This window comes from Talpa occidentalis, unplaced genomic scaffold (assembly GCF_014898055.3).
Source record: "Talpa occidentalis isolate TD23 unplaced genomic scaffold, MPIMG_talOcc4v2.1 talOcc4.14, whole genome shotgun sequence".
NCBI lineage: Eukaryota > Metazoa > Chordata > Mammalia > Eulipotyphla > Talpidae > Talpa > Talpa occidentalis.
In genome coordinates, this window is record NW_023601433.1 from 89,853,501 (window position 1) to 89,866,356 (window position 12,856).

The following is a 12,856-nucleotide window of genomic DNA, read 5'->3' on the forward strand; positions in this document are numbered from 1 at the left end:
ACGCCTTGCTGCTGACGGGAGGCTCCCTGGTGGTCTTCACCCCTTCCCTGATCAGTCACCTGCCCGGAGGGTGAAGGGAAGGAGTGGGGGGGACCCTCCACGCACGGGCTCAGGGGAGGAGGGAGGCACCGCCAGGCCCGAGCTTGTCCCCTGCGTCTGGCTGTTTGCGAGGATTTTTTTTTTTTATTGTCTATACAAGAGCTGGGGCACAGGCCAGAGGCGCGGGGGGTGAGAGGATCCACCAGAGCCAGAGCGGGGAGCAGAACAGGCAGAAGGACCGAAGGACACTGCTGAGGGGAGCAGCGGGCGCGACAGGAGGGGTCTGCCACGCCATGTGGGTAGCTCCCAGGCCGGCCAGGATCGAACCGGCGCTGCAGAGGCTGCGGACAGCTCCATAGCGCTGTGCTCAACCCGCTGCTCCACCGGGGAGGCCTCTGTTTGTGAGGTTTTTATCTTACACCCTCTGGCTGAGTGCATCTCCGCCTTGCTGTGGCCTCCTGGCCCTGCTCCTAGTGGGGCTGACCGGCGACAAAGCCCGGGGGCTGTCTCTGCTCCGGCACAGGGTGGGCCAGGGAGTCACTCCACTTCATGAACACAGCCCCTCGCGCCCCCACGCCGGGCCAGGGCAGGGAGCAGGGCAGGAGCAGGGCGGCTGAGCGGCCAGCACTGCTGTTGAGAGCCGAGGATGGCGGCACTGCCTGGCCGGGCTGTGCCCGGGGCAGAGGCCAAGCGTGAGGTCTGGGGGTGGTGCCCGCTGGGGCTGGGAGCACTGGCGGACGAGCTTCCCGGCCTGACAAGCGCGAGGGAAGAGGATCTTCCTGAACCCTCCCCCTCCCTCCCTCCGGGCTCCCGCCAACCACCCGCCAGCAGCCAGAGCTGGGTGAGCAGGTGCCTGGGAAACGTGGGCTTGGGGTGGACCCCTGTGAGCCCTGCCATGCAGGGTGGGGCACCCGGCACCCCCACCCTCTGCAGGCGGGACTTGCCGTGCGGGTTCAAGAGTGGGGCGGAGGCCCTGGCTCGGCGGGAAGAGCCCCCGAGGAAACAGCCGCGCCTGGGCCAGAGGAGGGCGGGAGGCCCAGCTGCAGCCGATGTGCTGAGCCGGTTGTGGAAACCCCTGCCTTGCGCCAGCAGGCCCCTCCCCGGCCCGCGTTCGTCGATCTGCTGTTACTCCTGCGCTTCTTTAAAAGATCAATTTCCTTCCACACCGTCAGGCCCGGGGCGGCCATCGCACACGGGATGTGCTGAGTCCACGTCTTCCTGGGCCATTAAAGAAACGTCTCCTAAGCAGTCTGACCGCGCGAAGCGGCTTGTGCTAACACCGGCCTCTTTCAGAGCGAATTGACCTCGAGCCGTGGGCTTGTGTTTCCCGATGCCGGACACGCGTCCAGGCTGGCTGTTCCCTGGACGGCTGCCCGGAGCCGCAGCCTGCCGGGTCCCTGCAGAAGCCCCGGGGGAGGGGGATTCTGGAGAGTTCTGTGTCTGAGAGCAGGGGCTGCTGACGAGAGCCCTGCTGACGAGAGCGGGCGATGCAGGGACGCCAGGGGACCCGTCCTCTGCCCCTGCCAAGCCCCGGCTCCCGGCTCGGCGACTCTCCAGCCTCACGCGTCCAGCGCACCCTGCATTTAACTTCTCTTAAACAAGCCAGACGGGGACGGGGCCTGCCACGAGGGGTGTCCTGGGACACACCGGCACCGCTGACCTGAGAAGGAAGCGCGGAGATTCTATTCCCGCCCCGGCGGGTTCAGAGTCTGCATCTGTCAAGAGCACTGAGCCGAAGGTCACTCTCCGGCCGCCGTATGATTGCCTCACAAGCTCAGAGTCTTCTGCAAAGCAGCTACCAAACCACAGGGTCTCTGCTGAGCCCCACCAACCCCAGAGCCACGCTTTCCTCTCATCGACTATTATTTCACCGGGCTCTGCGCTGCGAGTCTCCTCTCCGCAGGCCTGTGCACGTGGCAATCACGTCTTCCTCACTGGCGGCCTCGCTCCGACTGCAGACGGGGCGCGGGGCTCGCAGCGAGTCCTGAGCACTTAGCGTGTGAGACCATGGGACGCCAGTGCGGGGCCGCACCGCACACGCCAGTGGTTTGTGGCTCACTCCTGGCTTCCGAGATGGCTCTGAGGCGGGGGGAGCCCACCCCGGGAGTGTGTGCCGCCCCGGCCCCTCCTGCAGCCTCAGCTAATGCCAGATATTTGGCTCCAGCCTCACGCTTGGATCTGATGACCAGACGTCCTGCAGTGGACACCGCCTGTGGGGACAGGACAGAGCGCGGCAGGGCTGAGGCGTTGCGAAACAGGCTCTGTGGGGAAGGGGCGGGAGGGAGAGCGTTGAGAAAATGGAAGAAAGAGCTGAAGCCTGCGGGTGCTTCAGAGGTTCCCCTGAAGGAAAACACTTTCCAGAGGAAAAGGGCATCCTCAGGTGTCCAAGGAATGACAGCGCCTCACTGCTGTCTGCGCATCATGCTCGGACAGGAGTCGTGCAAGACAACCAGCCCACCTGGGGATTCTTCTCGAAGATGCGCATGCGTGCACACACATGCACCTGCGTGCAACACATGCACACACACGCACACTTGCACGCACACACAACCACCCCCACATATGCAGGCACATATGCACATGTGACACACACCCACACGCGCATACACATACCCCAGAGGCACACGTGCTTGCACACCTGCACCTCTGCACTCCTGCACACACACACACACACAGCTGAGCTCTTACACCACCTTACTGATCACCAGTACGACAAAATTTGGTTCCCAGAATGGCAGGCAGCCCCGGAGCCGTGGCTTCACTCCGGGGGTGGCAATCACTTGGGGCAAAGAGCGCCACGCGGCTGCAGTTCCTGCCAGGATTTGGACAGGCACCTCCTGTGGTGGCCACTCGCCCGGCCCCTCCACCCTGGCAGCCTTCAGCGGCCACGGGGCCCTGCCAGTCTGACCGACACACAAGGCCGCCCCGTGCTGCTCACCCTGTGGACACAGACCGTCTGCCCGGGTCACCATCTCAGAGAAAGGCCCGAGGCTGCCTGGCCAGCCTTGTCAGGGCTTTGCGGAGCAGAGGACAGACTGGCCACGCGCTGGTTCCTGGTATTTGGGAGCTGGATTAGTGTCAAAATGACTTCATTAAAAAAGATGCACAGGTTTATTATTTTCTCATTATGAAAATTCAGGCGAAAGACTAACCGCATCGCCCGAGCTGGGGGCACCTCCAGCTGTTTCCATGCACAGATCCGCCACAACGGAGGCAGCGCGGGTGGTGCCCGTGCTCCGGGCCCATCAGCCAGGCCTGCGCCCGCGGAGCGCCCACCGGCCACTGCTCCAATTGCGCAACAGGCCGTGACCACAGTTTCCGGGCGTGGACTGCACCATCACGCCTTTGCTACACATGTCCGGCAGCAGCAGCACCCCAACACTCCCAAGGCGTCTGCTTCTGGATGTGCAAAGGCGTGGACCCTCCGCCGCTGCCCGGAGACGGCCTGGCTGTGCTCCCGCCTCTGGGAGGGCCGAGGAGCCCCAGGAGGGCCCGTGGCATCCACATGCAGTGCTTGGGGATGTCCCTGGGGCACAGAAAGCAGCTTCCAGACAAAGCTGGCTGCGGGAACCCCTCTGCAGAGCTGAAGCTTCGCAAGGTTGGGGTCTGAGCCCTGGGCCCAGAAATTAACACGCGCTTGGCCAACAAAAGGAACGGCGGGAAGGATAGAACTGCCGAGGCCAGCGCTCCGGCCCCCACCTGCAACACGCGCCGCCACACCAGCCGGTGACCCAAGGAGGGGGGCAGGGAGCAAAGTCTGCTCTCCAGAGGCCGGGGGCGGGCTCGGGCAGCCCCTCAGCCCCGGTGAGCCCCGCCGCACGGAGCCCCAGCCCAGGTTCAGCAGCTGAGAGTCCGCCGGGCCACCTCCCCGGCTGCCGTGCACCGTCTCCAGTCGAAATTGAAAGGGAATTCCCAGCACCGGCTGACAACCCACAAGACTGAATGGAGCAAAAGAAAAATCTTTTCTTAAACCGACTCAAGCCTTAACCAAAAGGAAAAGGCGGTAGGAAGGGAGGGAGCAAGCATGGGGGGGCGGGGGGGAGGCGGGGAGCATTGGGGCGAGCGCAGACGCCCCCCCCATGGGCGGGACCAGAGGGCTCACCTCTGTCCTCTCGGAAACGCACAAACAGCGCAGCAGGCCCTGTCCTCTGCCTCCAGGCCGGCTCCCGAGCTCCGTAGCGGTGCTGGTGCCCGCACCACCTCACCCGGCGCCACCAGTCACACCCGTCTGCACTAGAGCAAACCAGCCAGGGGGAGCCGGCCCCGCCTGCAGCCTCCACCCCCGACCCCCCAAGGGGCACCGCGCCTCTCCGCAGTGTGACCCCACGCGAGACCCTCGGCCACTCGGCTCCGCATTCACAAGCTCCCCTGGGAGGGCTGGGCGCTCCCCTGCTCCGGGGGAACCGCCACGGCCGCCTTGCGGCTGGTGCCCGACACCGAAGCCGTGTGCCGGGAAGAGCCTCTGGGAAGAGCCTCCGGGCGGCCGCCCCTCCTTCCCAACCACTGTCACCGTCTCGGCCGGCGGTCACTCAGCCGTCTGGTCCGTGAAGGGCCCTGCTGGACACTCAGCACCCCAGGCCTGCTGGACGCACCCCCAGGCGCGGCATCAGCCCCCGGATCTAATGAGACGACCTTCCCCGCCAAACAGCCAGGCCAGAAAGGGCAGCCGGGCCTCGCCCTGGCAAGGAAACCGCTTGTGAGGCCCGCACGGCTGGCCCTGGGCAGCGCGGCTCCCGGGGCGAGACAGGTCCCTGCACGCAGCCCGCGGCCACGGGACACTCACCGCAGCGTGAAGCGGTCCTCCGAGCAGTTCCTGGACACGGACACGGGGAAGGTGAGCACGTCTCCGGGCCGCGCCGTCCTGGGCACGTAGTGGACGGCCACGTGGCGGTCCAGGCGCACCTCCCGCAGCAGAGGCCGGCCGGCGGTCTGGTAGAGGAAGACGCTCCCAATCCGCTGCAGTGGGGGCCCCGCCTCGTCCATGTCGCCGAGGCCCGGCTGGGCCCCGCCACTCCTCCGGGCGCCCCCAGCGCCGCAGCCCCCCCGCGCGTCCCCCGGCTGCAGGCTGTAGTAGAGCTCCACGGGGCTGCCCTCGGGCGGGGCCCCCGCCTTCCGCCGGCCCGCCACCACCGTCGGGGGCCCGAACCAGGCGGCCAGCAGCTCCAGCTCAGCCACGCACAGCCCCAGCGCCCCCTGCAGCCGGCAGCTGGCCCGCACCTCGCGGGTCTCCCGGAAGGCGAAGAGCCGCAGGCAGGGCAGCGCCTCCCCGTTGGCGCCGCGCTCGGCCCAGTCCCGGCCCACCAGGTGGAACAGCACCTGCACGCGGGGCCGGCTCAGGTAGACCTTGTCCCGCAGGATGTGGGCGCGCAGCCGCCAGTTGAGAGGAAAGACGTGGCTGGGCCCGAAGGGGCTGGCGGGCAGCAGCAGGTCCGGGGGCACCGCCTGCTCGGTGGAGAAGGGGCCGTAGCTGGCGCGGAGGACGGGCGCCCGCCGGGCCCTGTGCACCAGGAAGGACTCGACGCGCGACTGCAGGCTGGAGTTGCGCATGATGTCCTGGTTGGCCTCCTTCAGGAAGAAGGCCGTGTCGGCGTGCTGGACGCGGAAGCTCACAGGCAGGTAGGTGGGCAGCAGCGAGAACCTCTGGGTGCTCTCCAGGATCCCTCGGCTCTCAGTCACTGTGGGGGAACCGGAGGCGAGTTAGAACTCGAGGAACACCCCACTCGGGCGTCTGCGTCCCCTTGGGAACCGACACCCGCCTTCCTGCCGCCCCAACTTTCTGACCCACGCACTGCGGCCTCGGCACGCTCGCCACTCGGGCAGGGAGGCCAGCGCCTTCCCAGGCCCTTGGGACACTTGCGCGCATGGGAGTTCAGACGCGGGCAGCCGGGGCTCTCCGGTGACACCTCGTGCCCACGGCTGGCTCTCCTCCTGCTACCAGGAGACCCCCACGGGCAGACAGAGGCCGAGAACACGCAGCCCCAGACGGGAGCTGCCGCCACAACGCGGCCAGACAGGCGAGCACTCCGGGAGCCCAGGGCCCTCACGCTCCCCCTCCAGGGGCACAGCAGCCACTGGGCAGCGCGAGGGACAGAGATGAAGGGATGTCCCAGGCTGCACGAGGACAGACACGGGGGACAGGGGACCCTGGTGGACTCGCCTGGAGAGTCCTGCAGAGCCCAGAGGCCACGATGTGGCCCAGGCCCCGAGCCAGTCTCGGCCGATGTCCCCAGAGCCAGGCTCGGGCGCCCTCCCTCCCAAGGCTCCCCATCCGCGAGGCACCCCCTCCTCCTGGTTGCACTTCCCTCCCTGGGGAAAGATCCAAAACGTTATTTTTACAGCGTGCTCCTGTTCTGTAAGAAAAACACAGCCAGTTACATAACTCAGGAGCCAACGTAGGGTTTGAGAAGCGGCACCGCTGGCTCTGGGGGGCTGGTTTCCAGGCAAGGCCCCGCCTGGCACAGGGCCCCTCACCGGAGGTCACTGCACAGTGACCGCAGCTCCAGCCCGGCCCTGCCATCCCGCGCGGGCAGAGAGCGGGGCCTGTGCGGGCTGCCGCGTCGGCGTGCGGCTGAGCCAGCCCTGGGCCTCGGTGACCCGGGGCTCTGGGACCAGGACCTGCCAGATCCCGGTGCAGCCCCGACACTCGGGAGAGGCTCGGCCACGCCTCGACAGAGCCAGCCCGACACGGCGGCCCGAGCGCACGCAGGAGAGCTCCCCGCGCCACAGCGCGGACGGGCCAGCGGGCAGGGCCGTGACGTCTCGCCCAGTGCGGTGCCGCGGAAGCTGCCCGTGGGGCGGCCGCCCTGACCCGCCCATGTGGCGGCTTCAGGTGGTGCCGCCCGGTAAGGAGCAGCTTCAGCTTCTCCCTCGAAACTCGGACGGCACAGCCATGACGTCACTCCTTACTCATGCCGGATTATGCTGTTTCCATTTCTAAAGATCTAGTCTGTAAAATTTAAAGTTGCACAGGGGCCTCCCTGGGGGCGCAGGAGGTTGAGCACAGCCTGTGAAGCCACCGGCAGCCTCGGCAGCACGAGGTCGATCCCCGGCCCGGGAGCTGCCCACACGGCGCAGCCGACTCTCCTGACTCCCCGCGGCTCCCCTCAGCGGTGTCTGCGGTCGATCTGCCTGTTCTGCTCCCCGCTGTCTCTGGGGAATCCTCTCGCCCCCACACCTCTGTCTGGCCTTTACCCCAGCTCTTGTGTGCATAAAGAAATCTTTAAAAAATGTAAAGTCACATAAAAGGGGAGATCATAGTTACAACGAATCCCTGTAAGTCAACATCAGCATTGATCAGTATTTGGCCGACTGTCTTTCATTTTATTTTTCAGGATTTATCATTTTTTATGGAGGCAACACTTTATCATTTAGGGGGGTGGGGCCACCCCTCTCGGATGTATTTCGCCACCCACGCCCACCACGGCACCCTGTACCCCCCGCCACAGCCCTGGCCCTGCCCCAGGCTCCCCTCCCCCACCCCGGGAGCCCCAAGTCTACAGCCAGGTTTCTGGGGTTTCTGGGTCTGGTTGTGTCTGTTCCTTTACGTTCCTCTGTGAGTCCAGCCGTCCTCCTCCTGCCCTCGCTCCCCTGGCGTCCCCCGTCAGCGAGGGCGAGAGGTCACTTCCCGCGAGACCAAGGCCCATGGCCAGGGGACCGGGACCAGCAGGGCCGGTGAGGACCTGGCGGCCCGGAGCCTCGTCCACCGCGGGGGCCGTGGGCCGGCCTGCAGGGTGGAGGCTCCGCAGCGACCCCTCTCCCAGGGACGTTCCGCAGTGTCCCGGAACGTGCACTGTGACGGCGAGTCAGGGAGAGTCCGCCGGGGCGCCCTCCTGCCGGCCCGGCCCTGCCCCTGGGGCGCCCAGGGTCACGCCCGGCACTCGCCCTCCCAGGCAGAGCCGGGCACATCTGGGACGCCCCAGGAGGTCGCCATGCGGGGTTCATTTCCCAGCTCACCTCCGCCCCCGCAGCCTGTTTGCCCCGCCCCGCCCAGCCCACACGCTCATTGCCGGGAAACGCCCCAAGCTGGCCTCTCGCGCCGCTTCCTTTTCTCCTTTTTCTTTCTTTCCTTCGGTTTTTGTTTTCCACAAGCCCACGAACATCAAGCCTGCTCCACCCTGCCCGGGGGACTGAGAGGAGACTGTGCTGGAACCCGGGGGGCCGTCATAGCCAAGCTCTCCCCTCCCCGAGACGTCCCAGGAGCCCGCACCCTCGAGCTCCCGGCCGCGGCACCCAGCATGGAGGAGGCCGGGCTCCAGCCCAGGGGACCGGCCGACCTCGCAGGCACAGGCGCTGGGGCAGGCACGACCTCCTGGCGCTGCCGGGCAGCCTCGAGCAGAGGCCAAGGGCCAGGCCCCACGCTGCCTCCCCCTGGTGCAACCGCTCCCCCAGAGCGCTGCGCCCCACGCCTGGCCTCCCAGCGAGAGGCGCACTTGGACTGTCACTAGCCCCCTCTGTTCACGTGGTGAAAACAGCAAGATTTGTCCACTACGCCCAGGACTCTCAGGGGCTGCCTGGTGGCGGCCACAGCAGCAGGCCGTGGTGGTCCGTCTCCACTGGCTGAGACTCGGGGGCCACCCCAGGGCGAGGGTGAGCGCGCTCCCCGGCCACGCGCAGTGCTGGGGCGCAGTGTGGGGCGCACGGGCCGCGAAGGGCTCTTCGAGGAAGACTCTGCTCCGGGACGCCCGCCGGCTGCCCTTTGAGCCAACAAGGGGCTTTCAGAGGACGAGGAGGCCCCGAGTCCTGCCCGCAGCCCCGGACCGGAGACGGGAGGGGGGGGCTCCCGAGACGGGGGCGAGACGGGCGAGACGGGCGAGAAAGCAAGCAGCAGCACCAGCTCACTTACCTCCCGCACTCGGCACTGCGGCGTCGGGGCTCCAGGAGGGAGTCTGCCTCATCCTCAGCACAGTCCCGTCCCTGGAAGACTCGGGAAACGTGCTGTACTGTGGCCTCTTCCCCCAGGAGCCGAGGGTGGACGCACAGAGCAAGCTCCGGCTGCTCTGGTGTCGAGCCGTGTGGCCATCCCGACGGCGGGAGCCGCACCCATCTCGCTCGGCCATGTCGCAGCTGATGGCAGGTGCCCGGCGCTGCCCGGGTGTGGACAGGCTACACGGAGCAGCACGTCTCCGGCCGCTGGCGACCCGGGCGGGGCAGCTGGAGCACACGCACAGGGATGGGCCCGTGATGGGTCTGCGTGCGGCGGTCTTGCCCAGGGACAGGCCGGCCGGAGGGCCGAGGCAGCGTGGCCACCCGGGCTCAGTCCAGGGCAGACCAGTCTCATCGTGTCCGCTCATCGCATCTCGCGGCCGGCTCCAGGACAGCGCGCGCTCACCACGACCCAGGACCCAGATGGTCTTCTCAGGGATTCTGACCCGGAGCGCGGAGGCAGACTCGCTGCAGGAGGTCGTCATGGGCACTGCTGACCACCCGCCAGCCCCTGACCGCCACCCTCTGGACACCAGCAGAGGTCCTCTGCCCGCTGGTAAAATCGAGAATGTCTGCAGACCTTGCCGGTGTCCCCGCAGGAGAGCGGCCGGATACACACAGGCCCACACTGACAAGGGCTTTCAACATGGCGGGAACATTTTGTCTGAGTGTGTCCAGGGCGGTGGCTGGGACATCCGTGCTCCCCCGGGCACCGGGCTCAGCTGGCTGTGCTTCCCTGTGCTGCACCTGTCGCCGACTGTAGTGGCAGGATAGGCCAGTGCAAGTTCTCTATGATCCAAGCAGACGGGGTGAAGGAGAGAGTCCTGGAGCCCTCAGGGTTTTTCAGGATTTTATTGGGATTTTACTGTGTACACGGCAGGCAGGAGTGCTGGGGGGCCCGGAGGCTGCCAGCCTCCCGGCCCCCAGCAAGCCTTCACTCTGTCTGGGCTCTCCGGCCTTCTCTGGTGGTCTCTGCTTCTCCGCTCTCCTCTCTCGTGGTTCTGCGGGCGTCCCCAGGAAGCCGCCCTTATAAGCCCCGTCTCTCAGCCCAGGTGTAGCCACTTACGCCTGCCCACACCCCACTCCAGGTGCCGCCAGCAGGCCTGCATTCAGGACCGCAGGGATCCGTCATCCGTCCTGATGGCGGGAGGGCAGGAAAGCCTGATACCTTTTCACTTACCCGACACCGACGCAGTTAGCGAAGTTGCTTATGTGAAGAATGCACTCCACTTGTGCAAGCCGGGAGCCTGGGCGTGCAAACCCACATGCGCATGTGTGAACGCCAAGGCTACGCCCGGCCAGACAGGGCTTCAGGCCACGTGAGTGTGCAAACCTGCTGAGAAGAGACGGGAGACCAGACCTGTCACTACAGACTCTGGAGAGATTCAGCCAGGCCCGCGCCAGGCAGTGCTTCCCTTATGAGCTGCACACGGAGTTCTCAAAAGATGAGGAGCTCGGACATCTGAGCCACGCCCTTCGCAGCCACAGCCACACCCACGCGGGGCTGACGTGTGCTCGCGTGTCGGGAGACGACTGACCATCTAGGAGTCTGGAGCCCCCTCCGCGTCACTCACCGCACGCTGGGGGCCTGCCCGGGACAGAGAAAGCAGGGAAATGCGCAGCAGTCTGGGTCACACGCTCAGGGCGGCGTCAGCTTTCAAGCTGGAAACTCAGCAGCGCAGCAGCGGGCAGGTGTGCCCAGCCCCCGCACACCTGTGCAAGCAGCCGAGGCCGCGCGGGCTCAGGTGCGGGCGGGAGGCGGGCGGAGGCCTCGCTCCCCGGGCTGCGGTGAGCACCACAGAGACGGCGCAGCAGCTTCCTGCACGACCAGACGGGCTTTACCCGCAATCTCGCTGCTTGGTATTTCCCCAAAGGAGTTGATAATTTATGTCCACATAAAACCCGCGTGCGAATGTTTACTGCGGCTTTATACCGAACTGCTAAAATGTGGGCGCAAAGAAGACATCCTTCAATAAATAAACTGTCGTCCATCCAGAGTGTAATTCACGCAAAAACGCACAAGCTATCGAGCCTGAGAAGACGCGGAAGAGACATAAATGCTCTTAAGCAAGAAAAAAGCTCGTCTGAAAAGCTTGCACGTTTGATTCCAGCCACAGGATGTTCTGGAAAAGGCACAAAGGGAACAGCGAGGGCAGGGAGCTGGGGGGGCTGGGGCGGGGGGGACCGGCAGAGAACGGGAAGTTTGGGGCAGCAGAACCACCCGCAGCTTGTCCAAGCCATGAAATGCCCGAGGCCCAGTGCAGGGTAAGTGATTTTCAGGCTTTCCTGCCCTCCCGCCATGAGGATGGATGAGGGATCCCTGCGGTCCTGAAGGCACGCCCGATGGCGGCGCCTGGAGTGGGGTGTGGGCAGGGTAAGTGGGTGCACCTGGGCTGAAACTGGGGCTCTAATGGCGGCGTCACGGGGACGCCAGAAGAAGCTAGAGAAGCCCAGAGTGATGACTTGCCGGGGGCTTGGAAGCCTCCTGGCCCCCCGGCACCCCTGCCTGCCACGGACCTGGTTGCTGCACCACATGTAGAAGCCTAATAAAAGCCTGAGAAAGCACCGAGGGCGCCAGGGCTCCCCTTGCCCCGTCGCTGGATCGGAAAGCCTGCACGGTGCCATCCTGCCACCACACCCGGTGACCCCTGCTTCCCGCAGCGCTGTCACTCGTCAGCGTCTCGCGCGCACTCGGGCGGGCTCGTGGGCAGCCTCTGTACTTGGCACTCGGTGTTTCTGGGAATGTGAAGCTCCCAGAAGCGACAGCCTGGCACCGTAACAGCCACATCTGGAGAGAACTGGGGCCAAGGTGAGCCTGCACGTCCTGCCTTCTGCTCCGAGCGCGTGGCCGGCCCGCAGGAGGCGCGGGGGTGTGCGGGCGTGGCCGACACTGCCCAGACCCTGCTCGCCCACCGCGTCACCCGGCCTGGACCTGACACGCACGCTGGCGGGGGTGCCACTGCCTGAGCGCCATCCGCGTGTGTTCAGCGGCACGCAGAGGCTTCGCGTGTCCCACACGGCCGCCCGTGCCCGCGCCTCTCACCCGCGTGGCCGCCTCCCCCTCACACGGCGGCACACAAGTCAGCCCGCCACGGGCCCGCCTCCTTCAACCCGCGGCCGCCAGCTGGTGCGCACCGGGAGGCTTCGGTTCGGGGCCTGACAAAGGCAGCTCCACGGACACCGCCCGTGTGCGGCCGGGGCGGAACTGCTGAGCGGCAGGCCGTGGGGACGCTGCTGTGAGAGGCGCAGGTGACAGGTGCGCGCTGCCACGGCCCTCCCGCGGCGCCCAGGAGACGACCGGCCCCCGCCGCTCCGCCCCGCGACCATCACCGCACTGCCAGACCTTGCTGTGTTAAACGCTGGGATGTGCTTTGACGGGCGTTCCCCGTGTGAGGAAGCAGGGAGCGACCTCTCCGCTCCTCCGGATCCCGACGGCCTGTGCGCAGGCGCCTTCGCAGGTTTTCCCATGCAGGCCTCCCGGCCCTGTCGCTCTGTGTTTCTTTACAGATTGGAGACACAAAGCCACCGGCTGACAGCAGAACTGCTACGGAGCAGCCCCGATACAAAACGGGGTGCCTGACTGGGGGTCCTCACCCGCGCGCTTAAAAGGGACTTATTAATACCCCACTGCGGGCACACACGAAAGGGTCATAAAAGGTTTATTTACAAGGGAAGGGAAATGAGGAAATGGACAACTCAGGGAGAAAATAGGGAAATAAAGTCTTTCATGCGTCCTACCCGATCCGCCGACCTGGAAACCCAAAGGCACTCTCCGAGCTGGCCGCACGCTGCGAGCTGGCGGGGAGCCAAAAAGGGAAAAATCCCCCAAGGCCCACGTGTCTGGCTTTATACCCAACCTGGCTGCTGAACCCCACCCTCAGGCCCCAGCACCTTC

The 12,856-nt window shown here is 66.0% G+C and overlaps 1 protein-coding gene across 1 annotated transcript in view; it reads right to left on the reverse strand.

The window, feature by feature from the left end:
- Positions 1-12,856, reverse strand: part of TMEM132D (transmembrane protein 132D) — a 202,006-nt gene that overhangs the window by 136,356 nt on the left and 52,794 nt on the right. The window contains exon 2 of the mRNA XM_037511328.2: positions 4,823-5,714. Within this exon, the coding sequence (XP_037367225.1) occupies positions 4,823-5,714 (892 nt within the window). The remainder of the gene's footprint in view (positions 1-4,822; positions 5,715-12,856) is intronic.